The sequence below is a fragment of the Laetiporus sulphureus genome (genome assembly GCF_001632365.1).
Source record: "Laetiporus sulphureus 93-53 unplaced genomic scaffold LAESUscaffold_14, whole genome shotgun sequence".
Classification (NCBI taxonomy): Eukaryota; Fungi; Basidiomycota; class Agaricomycetes; order Polyporales; family Laetiporaceae; genus Laetiporus; species Laetiporus sulphureus.
Window position 1 is genome coordinate 67,864 of NW_024468523.1, and position 10,212 is coordinate 78,075.

At 53.5% G+C, this 10,212-nt stretch overlaps 3 protein-coding genes across 3 annotated transcripts; all 3 read left to right on the forward strand.

Annotated features, from left to right (window-relative positions):
* Window positions 1–1,581: 1,581 nt before the first annotated feature.
* Window positions 1,582–3,784, forward strand: LAESUDRAFT_771747 (monooxygenase; the record flags this gene model as incomplete). The annotated part of the gene is made up of 9 exons (XM_040913795.1): window positions 1,582–1,646; window positions 1,709–1,828; window positions 1,881–2,045; window positions 2,101–2,314; window positions 2,379–2,514; window positions 2,631–2,804; window positions 2,857–2,912; window positions 2,961–3,022; window positions 3,077–3,784. Exons 1-9 carry the CDS (start codon window positions 1,617–1,619, stop codon window positions 3,782–3,784), a joined length of 1,665 nt encoding a protein of 554 aa, XP_040765331.1. The 5' UTR covers window positions 1,582–1,616.
* Window positions 3,785–4,682: 898 nt separating this feature from the next.
* LAESUDRAFT_96264 (monooxygenase) lies at window positions 4,683–7,377 on the forward strand. The gene is made up of 12 exons (XM_040914889.1): window positions 4,683–4,698; window positions 4,788–4,895; window positions 4,959–5,078; window positions 5,138–5,302; window positions 5,357–5,570; window positions 5,637–5,734; window positions 5,800–5,837; window positions 5,898–6,068; window positions 6,118–6,173; window positions 6,225–6,259; window positions 6,310–6,336; window positions 6,389–7,377. The coding sequence occupies exons 2-12, from the start codon at window positions 4,863–4,865 to the stop codon at window positions 7,106–7,108; spliced, it is 1,677 nt and encodes a 558-aa protein (XP_040765332.1). The 5' UTR covers window positions 4,683–4,698; window positions 4,788–4,862; the 3' UTR covers window positions 7,109–7,377.
* A 434-nt stretch (window positions 7,378–7,811) lies between these two features.
* Window positions 7,812–10,137, forward strand: LAESUDRAFT_96360 (monooxygenase). Its single transcript, XM_040914890.1, has 8 exons — window positions 7,812–7,962; window positions 8,027–8,146; window positions 8,200–8,364; window positions 8,419–8,632; window positions 8,693–8,790; window positions 8,861–8,895; window positions 8,954–9,124; window positions 9,176–10,137. Exons 1-8 carry the CDS (start codon window positions 7,930–7,932, stop codon window positions 9,906–9,908), a joined length of 1,569 nt encoding a protein of 522 aa, XP_040765333.1. The 5' UTR covers window positions 7,812–7,929; the 3' UTR covers window positions 9,909–10,137.
* Window positions 10,138–10,212: the final 75 nt, after the last annotated feature.

Below are 10,212 nucleotides of genomic sequence, written 5' to 3' on the forward strand. Positions count from 1 at the left end.
TGCATGTCATTGACATTGAGCTTTGATAACTTATCTGCGGCGTCGGAGACCCGCGCTATGAGTGGAGCCCATGCAAGCGCAGACCCGCGGAGACGAGTATCGTTTGCGCAAATCAGAACAGCGTTGGCGTCCATCGATGCATCCTTCGTTTCACGAACACTCGCATTTGCGAAGGAGGCATCTCCGGAACGGAACTGTTCACGACTTATCTGCCCTCGTTGCGCTGGCCCAGCGTATGCCTAGGAGCTCGTAGAGGTGGCCGTTGCACGGAGGTAGAGATTCATATGCAAGTACGTTCTGCCAAGTTGAGTGACAGCGTCAGCGTCGTCATGGGGAAGAATAAGAGCATCCCATCGATAATCCACCAACCTGGCCCTATGTGAAGGAACCATGCCATGCTCCCACTGGCCCTTATGCACTCCAGCTGCCTGCTCATGTCGACATTACTTTCGTGACAGATTGCAAGGGATTAAGGCCGTAGGCTGTTCGCCAGCTTGACGGGCTGCAATGACACGTCCATGCGGCACATTCGCGCCCTCGCGATGGGGGACGAGACTTGGTCGATATCTGTCTGCGTTACGAGTAGCTCATGACAGCTATTTGGTCGAGCCGTCGTGCTTCGTCGCCGTCAGTCGAGAACAGCAAGTGAGAGAATTTGAAAGACCAGATCGCAGCGTCGGGCGGGCAAACCGCGCGTGAGAGGCCGGACCTTGCCGAGTGAGGGCCACTGAGTATAGCAGCTGGGTTGCCAGTTTGGCTGCTGGCTTGATTGACTGACTGACCACTTTCAAGGTCGTGCGCTCTATAGCAATACCTGACTCATGCAGGATTATTCATCTATCCCGTACTATATCTCCTGGCTACTAACGAGGGTGTTCAGAAAGAGTGCCATCAGCCCGTCGTCTACTGCGCCGGCAGACACAGTGAGATTCGTGCTCATGTGTAGCTATCGGACACTCTCGGTTCCGAACGTATAACAGAGTCGGTCCTTTAAATTAATTTGAAAGCTTGAAGCTGCCTAGTGGTTGGTGCACTGGCGAGTCACTAGAGGTCACTAGCACTATTAAACACACGGACTGCAACTCGGACTAGTCCGAGTTGCAGTCCGGCAGAGCACGATTTGGCGCCCAGTCGGGCCGGGAGATACCGCCAACTGGCACCAGTGCTTGTCTTCACCGCTGACTCACTACATCCGCAATCCCACTACGCAGCTCTTTCCAAGGCATCCCGTTATCCCTGGAGAGGCCTGATTCTGACCCTTCTGAAATCAAAAATGCCCAGATAAGGGCCAAAATAGCAAATCTTCCGACCTGCAAATCACGCATAGATCGTTCCTCCAGCAGGGTTCGTCCGGCTGAGGGAACTCTCGCAAGTCGCAAAGTCCGCATAGATCAACTTGACAGGCTGCTGTGCCTGGAGTTGGCTGCGAGTTTCTTGTTCTGAAATGTTTGTTCTGTGTGATATGTCGCAGTGCCGGGGCAACACGCGTCCAGCTTGTGCTGATGTCATTCCGCGCCGCCGCAGCTAGAGCATTGCTACTTATACAACACCTGTGGCCTGCAAGGACCAACACTCTATCTTTGCAACTTTAACTGCGACACTTTCCACGTATAAGGATGTCCACCACTACGCTGCCAGTCCTCATCGTACGTCTACAGCTTAGCTGCAGCTGCCAACCAAAGTTAACATAACCGCGACGGCTTGATAGGTTGGCGCGGGCCCCACTGGTTTGGTGCTGGGTTTGACACTCGCACAGAATGGGATACCGTTCCGCATCATCGACAAGGAGACGAAGTACCACATTGGACAGCGTGGTGCGGGTATTCAGGTAAGTGACATATATGCGCATTCATTACAGCGGTTCTCTGACCTTGCCAAAGCCCAGGACGCTCGAAGCCTACAACCTCTTGGGTGTACTACCCGACATCGTGGAGAAGGGGGTGCCGCACCGGCCTATGCGCATATACAAGCTCCCAGGAGGAGTAGAGGTGGAGAGGTCATTCTACCTGGTCCCCCCTGCCAATCCTGAGCCGTCCAAACCATACGTGAGCAACGCTCGTTCGCAACGCATAGCGCACATCTAACGAGCGTGTGGCTTAGATCAACCCTTGGTTGATAGGGCAGGCCACAACGGAAGCAATCTTGCGCGCGCATCTCGAGAAGTTTGGCCACCGCGTCGAGCTCGGCACGGAACTGCGCGGGTTCGAGCAGAGTGCGGATGGCGTGACGGTGCAGATCGCGAGGAAGGAGGGCGAGCACGAGACCTTGGAGACTGTCACTTGCCGCTGGCTGGTTGGTGCTGATGGCGGAAAAGGTGGGTTCTTGTTCCGTGAATAAGATGAGAATGCGCCCTGATCGGGACTGCTCGATGCTGACAGGGGTCGTGCGAAAGCAGTTGGGTTTAACTTTCCTCGGGGAGTCCCTCCAAGCCGAGCTGATCATCGGAGACATCGAGGTCGGAAACTTGGACTCGGATGTGAGTTCTTCACGTTACGCTATACCGAACGACACGGCGTGCTAATCGTATTTGTATTGCCAGCATTGGCACGTATGGGGTACTGCTGCCACGTCAATGTGCGTATATACGTTCCACTCTTCATACACGGGATTAAACTCTATTTACTCGCCAGGGTGGTTTTACGTCCCAGTGAGGAAAAGGGCCTGTTCTTCGTTGCCGTCTCCGGCAGCGATGTAGACTATGCTAAAATAATGGCGGATGATGACGCGCTTTTGGAAACGATACGGAAGGTGACGAATAGGAACGACTTGGAGTTCGGCGTGGTGCGCTGGAAGTCCGACTACAGGTGAGTGACTCGGTTCATTGCATGGCTGGTACGAGAACTCAACTATGGGCAGGCCAAGTGTTCGGATGGTGAACAAGTTCGGTGAGGGACGTGTGTTCCTCGCAGGAGGTGAGCTTAAACATCGTGACGCCCAAGTATGTACTAACCACTCCATAGACGCGGCACACATACACAGCCCGACAGGTGGACAGGGCCTGAACTCAGGCGTACAGGACGCGGTACGTCTTATCTCGCATCGCACCGCAAACAACGCATACTGATACCCTCCTCAGCTTAACCTGGGCTGGAAACTCGCCCTCGTCGAGAAAGGCCTCGCCACACCCTCTCTTCTATCGACATTCAACGAGGAGCGTCACCCCGTGATCAAGTTCATGCTTACCGAGACGACCGCGATTTTCCGCCAGAGGTTCGCAGCGACCGCGACCACCCCGTTTGGCCGGGATGGGTGGCAGCGTGGGCAGCACTTGCAGCAGCTCGGCGTGAATTATCGATGGAGCTCGATCGTCCGCGACGAGCGTGCGCCCGATGTTGTGAAGGAGCCTATGGATGTGTATGGCATCAATAGCGACGACGTGCCGAGGGCGGGCGATAGGGCACCGGATGCTCCGGGCTTGGTGGACGTCAAGGGTGGCGATGCGACCTCCTTATTCCGCATCTTCTCACCCAGTCGCCACACGGTGCTCATATTCTCTTCCGATGAGACCAAGGCCAAGTCTGCGCTCGACGCCCTGAAGCCGTACCCCAGAGACGTGCTGCGCTCCGTGATCATCTATCCGCAGGATGCGCAGAGCACAGCAAGCATCGGTGGCGCGGATCTCGTGCTTGTTGATCGTGATGGTTATGCCTACTCTGACTATGCGGTCGAAAAGGACGCGTTTACGATCGTTGCGGTGCGTCCGGACGGCGTCATAGGCGCCATCGCTGCGGGGGCCGAGGGATTGACGCAGTATTTCCATGGCGTCTTTTCGGCCGTGGCCTGATTATTGGCACAGTTGCCCGATTTTATGTTGCTCTCCACAGGTGAGGCTTGTCAGGGTGATAGCGATTATTTGTTTTGGAAGGAATGGTTTTCATCGCTGCATAGAGTTGTACTGTTGTTGTCAGGGCGCTGAATCGCCGTCTGCTTGATGTATAGGACTAGGGAGATCGTTGTATATAGTACAAGTGGATTCCGAACTACGAGATGAGGGGACGAAATATCTCAAGCTCAGCATCGGAAGCATGCGAGTCGGTAAACTTGCTATCAATGCCATCAGTGTTGGAGAATGGAAAGATCGCTGTGTTTGGCCGTACAGTTGATCTTTGTCGATGTGGCCTCGGCTCAGCTCGCGATGTATCAGTGTGCAGATGATCAGATCGATAAGATGAGAGCGTCGCCAGACACGCTGATAGCGCAGTTATGCAGATCACGTGGCCGCGTTTCGCATCTTCCCGGCAAGTGGCCTTACCTTCCAATTCTGCGGCCATCCGTTGCTGTGGATGTGGATGAGCCGTATGCTTTTTGTACTACGGAATCATATGCGCATCTCGCCAAGGACCTTTAATTAATGATGCTGACACCTGCAGGACCAACGCTCCCTTGTCCACACCCACAGTGCTTGTCGAGATTGCCAATGATCTCTGCGATGCCGTTTCCGGACCATATGCTCTCGTCGACGTTACAAGTCGGCTTGATGGCCTTGCTTATGTGAGGTCCGCAAATCGGCCCCCAGGTGGTCTCGCGCGGTCTACAACATGGTTCGATTTGGCTATAACAATCAAGGTGCATCACTTGATGGGCTCTCATACCGGGCAATTGGCCTGCGACTCTTCTTTTTCTCCGATGACATGTGCAATGCCGAAGGGCTTCGCGTCAGAGAAAAACGACTGCCGCGTCTACCTAGTGGTCTGATGGGTGAGTGCGAATATTCTGCGCACTGCCGACACATTGCGCGTCCAATGTGTGCCGCGAACGTGTGCCGCGAATGTGTCCAATATATACAGGCAGATCAAGTTGCAAACGGAAGCAGAATACCACTGCGGATTTTCAGAGCACACTATCCAATCCCTGACGCCCACATGTCTTCCACTTCGCATCTACCTGTTCTCATCGTACGTGCAGGGCCTGATCTATGAACACCATCGATAACTGACATTCGCCCCCGTTTGAAATAGGCCGGTGCCGGCCCTACAGGCCTAGTGCTAGCGTTGACCCTCGCACAGAACGGGATACCCTTCCGCATTATCGAAAAGGACCCTGAGTATCACATCGGCCAGCGCGGCGCTGCAATCCAGGTAAGTACAAATGTACATGTTTAGGCACAGTGCAGAGCCGATATCTGACCAGATCCAAGCCTAGGACCCTCGAAGCATACAATCTTCTAGGCGTCTTGCCCGACGTTATGGAGAAGGGGATTCCGTGGAACGAAGTATGGATCTATAAACTTCCTGGCGGAGTGGAGGTGGAAAAGAAGATCCAGATGATGCCTACATTGGAACCCACGCCATCCAAGCCCTATGTGAGTGCATATAGAACGAAAAGCAGATATAGCAATGATTGAAGCCTATTTAAGATCAATCCATGGACGCTCGGCCAAGCTCGCGCCGAGGCGATTCTGCGCGAGCACCTGGAGAAGTTGGGCAACCGCGTCGAGCTCGGCACTGAGCTGCGCAGCTTTGAACAGAGTGCCGACCGCGTGACAGCGCAGATCGTGAAGAAAAACGAAGATCTGGAGGTCTTTGAGACTGTAACCTGTCGTTGGCTGGTGGGGGCCGATGGCGGAAAAGGTACGGTTCCGCGGAGCGCCTGGAAAAAAAAATGTAGCATTGATCTTGGCTGCTCACTGTCTGCAGGGGTTGTGCGCAATCAGCTCGGCCTGACTTTCCTCGGACAGTCACTGGCATCGGAGATGGTGATAGGCGACATCGAAGTGCCGGGACTGAATCAGGATGTAGGTCCCAGCTGCGGCTTCGGAACTTGTAACAAGCTGGCACAAACTGACGTGCACTTTCATAGGGGCACTGGCACATGTGGAGTAGCCCACAAATTCCGATGTAGGTTCAACATATTATACTCATCTGTTTAGGATGTTCTCAGCTCCTGCATTCAATCAGGGTTGCGCTGCGTCCGACTGAGGAGGCAGACCTATTCAATTTCGCCGTCGTCGGCGAGGTGGACTATGCCAAGATGATGGATGATGATGATGAGATCATCAGGATAATCCGAAAGGGCAGCGATAGAGATGACCTCCAATTCGGTGCAGTGCGCTGGAAATCCGACTATAGGTCTGTAAACCAGGTTGTTCTGCGTTGTTTTTAGAACTGAAATTTGTAGGCCAACGATTCGAATGGTCGACAAGTTTGGCGATGGACGAGTTTTTGTCGCAGGAGGTACAGCAGACATTTCGAAATGAAGTTCAATGGCGGCTGAAAAATTTATAGATGCAGCGCACGTTCACAGCCCTGCTGGTGCGCAGGCAAGTGTCGTCCCTTACTATGGGAGCAGTCTTGCTGATATGCACGACAGGGCATGAATTCTGGTGTTCAGGACGCAGTATGTCTCCATTTGACCGCGCAACAAACACAATGCTCACATCTCATCACAGCTCAATCTCGGCTGGAAGCTCGCGCTTGTCGAGAAAGGCCTCGCCTCGCCTTCCCTTCTCATAACGTTCACAGAGGAGCGCCTGCCCGTGATCAAGTTCATGCTGACAGAGACGTCGTCCCTCTTCCGACAGATGTTCTCTGAGAAGTCCCAAGGCACCGACATGGAGAACGGGCTACAACGCGAATACCACATGCGGCAGCTCGGTGTCAATTACCGCTGGAGCTCAATCGTTCTGGACGAGCGTGTACCTGCGAAGGCCGAGAATGCTGTGCAAGAGCCCGAGGATGTGTATGGCATCAATAGCGACGGCGTGCCGAGGGCGGGGGACAGGGCGCTCGAGGCTCCTGGCTTGGTCAATATCAAGAGTGGCGAATCGACCTCCCTCTTCCGCATATTTTCGACGACGCGCCATACCATACTCATTTTCTCTCTCGATGACACGCAAGTTGGCCTGGCGCTCGAGGCTTTGAGCCCATATCCCACGTCTGTTATACGCTCCGCAATCATCTATCCTCAAGATGCTCCCAGCACCGCAAGCGCCAATTCCGCAGACCTCGTGCTCATCGATCACGACAGCCATGCTTACTCCGGCTATGGCATCGAAAAAAACGTGTCCATGGTCGTCATAGTCCGGCCGGACGGTGTCATCGGCGCCGTTGCGAGAGAGGGCGAAGGTGTAAAGCAGTACTTCCTCCGTATCTTTTCCGCAGTGGCCTGATTTTTGGCATACGTGTGTGGTGCCATGAGAAGGCGCTATAGCGAGGACATATGTATAGTTTTTGATCGGAAGGAGAGATTCTGTACACTGTTGCTATTTGGATTTCTGCTGATGTGTAATAAATCGCTTGACTTCATTAGTGTAAATTGCTCTCTGGGTCTTCAGAAGAAAGTGTGTGTATAAGCGATCAGGATTCTCCACGAATAATGTATCTCACAGATGAATTCGAGAAACTTGAGATGTTAGCCGGCTAGGCATTGCCAGACGCGCTGGTGGCGCAAGATATGAAGAACACGTGGCCGCGTTGCCGCACGCGCACCTCAGGCTTGGTGGGGGTTTGCGGTGGACGTCTGTCAGTGCGGAGAAAAGTCCCATTCTCATGCTTCTCGGACGTACAATGCAGACCTAGCAGTTCGCTCACACCTCGACGGCGATGGTATTCTCGTTAACGACACTCTCGGATCGCGCTCAACATTTGTGCACGCTGGCGTTTCTCCTCGGCTTCGACCTCTCCCTGCCAGAACCCGCAAAACTTGCACATCGCGCGGCTTGATATCTATCGCCGCATTGATGTACTGCGAATGACTGCTGATTTTCTCGCGGCTTCTATTGTCCGATGGGCAGTGCACGCGACTGCGCTGCCGCTCGATTCTTGATCGCTTGATTTTGTATGGGGGTCTATTCTTCCTGCTATCTTAGGAGAGATAGCGCTTCCGCCATATGATGGAGATATGGGGCCAGTGAGCCGCGTAGCGCTGCAGCACACAACTTGACAGCTTGATCCTGATCATATCGTCGACATCCCGAGTTCCAACACCGATATGTCTGCCATCACGCATCTTTCCGTTCTCATCGTACATTTCAACAGTATGATCTGTCCTGTCGTCGCTCTTTAACATCCAATTTGTCTCTTTGTAGGTCGGTGCCGGCCCTACAGGCCTAGTGCTAGCATTGACGCTCGCGCAGAACGGGATACCTATCCGCATCATCGAGAAGGACATCAAGTACCACGTCGGTCAGCGCGGCGCTGGTATTCAGGTAGACAGACTGAGCAACGCACAATGCGATTCTCTGACATATACATATGCCAGCCCAGAACGCTCGAGGTGTTCAAATTACTGGGCGTCTTGCCTGATGTCTTGGAGAAAGGTATACCTCTCCTTCCGATAAATACCTACAAGCTCCCAGGCGATGTCGAGGTGAAGACGACAACACGTTTGGTGCCTGAGCTGGAGCCGACGCCATCCGAACCATATGTGAGTATCGATGATTCGGGCATAGTCTATAGCACTGATTTGCACCCGGCTCAGATCAACCCATGGACGCTTGGTCAAGCAAACACTGAAGCTATACTGCGCAACCACTTGAAAAGGATCGGTCACCGAGTCGAACTCGGTACTGAGCTGCGCGACTTCGAGCAGAGGGCGGACTATATCACAGCACATATTGCGCGCGAAGACGGAGGACAAGAGTCGATCGAGATTGTCACTTGCCACTGGCTAGTAGGAGCAGATGGTGGAAAAAGTGTGTTTCTGTGACATGCGTGGTCTTTCATATTGATTGTAAAATCTTCGCTGTCGACAGGTACTGTACGCAGACAACTGGGCCTGACGTTCCTCGGCGAGTCACTCGCAACTGAGATAATTATTGGTGATGTTGAGGTGGGGGGTGTGGACTATGATGTGAGCATCCCATTAAATGCTGCAATATGACAGCACTTTTTATCTACGTGATTCGTGCTTCTATGGCCAGCATTGGCATGTATGGCGCGGTCCGCTCATGCCGATGTGCGTCCCTTTCACGAACTCTCTTCCCTGAGGACTCACTAAGATTCATGCTTCTTAGGGTGTCTCTGCGTCCGACCGAGGAGAAAGGCTTGTGCGCCTTTTCCGTATCCGGCCAGGTGGACTACGAGAAGATCATGGTGGATGACGAAGAGCTGTTCAAAGCGATACGGAAGGGTTCCGATAGAGGCGACCTGCGATTTGGCACAGTCCGCTGGAAGTCGAACTATAGGTTAGCGCACTAGCTGATTCTGCGTTGGCGTCGTAGCTCGAGTCTCTTTAGGCCAGCTTCAGCCTCCCTTCTCTCGACGTTCACGGAGGAGCGCCTGCCCGTCATCAAATTCATGATTGAAGAGACATCCTCCCTCTTCCGCCAGACTTTTATGAAGGCATCCGAAAATAAGGATGGCTGGCAGCGCAGGGACCACATGCGGCAGCTCGGCGTGAACTACCGCTGGAGCTCGATCGTTCTAGATGAGCGAACTCCTGCGAGTGCCCCGGATGCCGTGAAGGAACCTGTGGATGTGTATGGTATCAATAGTGACGGCGTGCCGAGGGCAGGAGACAGAGCCCCTGATGCTCCTGGCTTGGTTGACGTTCAGAGCCGCGACGTTGACTCACAACCAACCTCCCTCTTCGACACCTTCTCGCTGACTCGCCACACAGTTCTCATATTCTCTCCCGACGACACAGAGGCTGGCCTCGTGCTGGAGGCTGTGAGGTCCTACCCGAGGGATCTCGTACGGTCTGTGGTAGTATGCCCGCGTCATGCTCTCGCCACCTCGAGCATTGGCGGTGCGGACCTTGCGTTGATAGATCGTGACGGGCATGCCTACTCTACCTATGCCGTAGAGACCGATGCTTTCACGATCGTCGTAGTTCGGCCAGACGGAGTCATCGGTGCTATCGCGACAAGTGTTGAAGGTGTGAAGAAATACTTTCGCGACGTTTTTCTGCGTTGGACTGAGGTTGAGGATAACCATTGGATGAAGGAGCTTCTTTTGAGGCAGAAATAAGATGATCGATCAGAACAAATCCTTATAGGTGCTGAGATGAATGAGTCGGATGTTTGCTCGCCGTATATCCCGTTATTGTATAGTTGTGCTGAAGTTCGCTTACTTTCTTCGTTGCCATATGAAGCGCGCGGTATCATGTTCATTGTTATAAATCCTCCCAGTGAAGTTCAAGCTAGCTCAACATCTGCAACTTTGGCTTCGTCTCTCCTTGTTGAGATTCCCAGCCAGCCCGCACAGCGGCCAGGGATTCGGGAGTCGCCCGCACTCTAGGAGATGACTCCACGGGGCCAAACCGATGGCCCGT

Excerpts from the sequence above, each read along its gene's own strand:
- LAESUDRAFT_96360 (XM_040914890.1), top strand. The coding sequence starts at position 7,930 with ATGTCTGCCATCACGCATCTTTCCGTTCTCATC. Across the intron at positions 7,963-8,026 it reads CGCATCTTTCCGTTCTCATC|GTCGGTGCCGGCCCTACAGG; the intron begins GTACATTTCAAC and ends GTCTCTTTGTAG. Across the intron at positions 8,365-8,418 it reads CGACGCCATCCGAACCATAT|ATCAACCCATGGACGCTTGG; the intron begins GTGAGTATCGAT and ends CACCCGGCTCAG.
- LAESUDRAFT_96264 (XM_040914889.1), top strand. The coding sequence starts at position 4,863 with ATGTCTTCCACTTCGCATCTACCTGTTCTCATC. Across the intron at positions 5,079-5,137 it reads AGCGCGGCGCTGCAATCCAG|CCTAGGACCCTCGAAGCATA; the intron begins GTAAGTACAAAT and ends ACCAGATCCAAG. Across the intron at positions 6,069-6,117 it reads CGCTGGAAATCCGACTATAG|GCCAACGATTCGAATGGTCG; the intron begins GTCTGTAAACCA and ends TGAAATTTGTAG.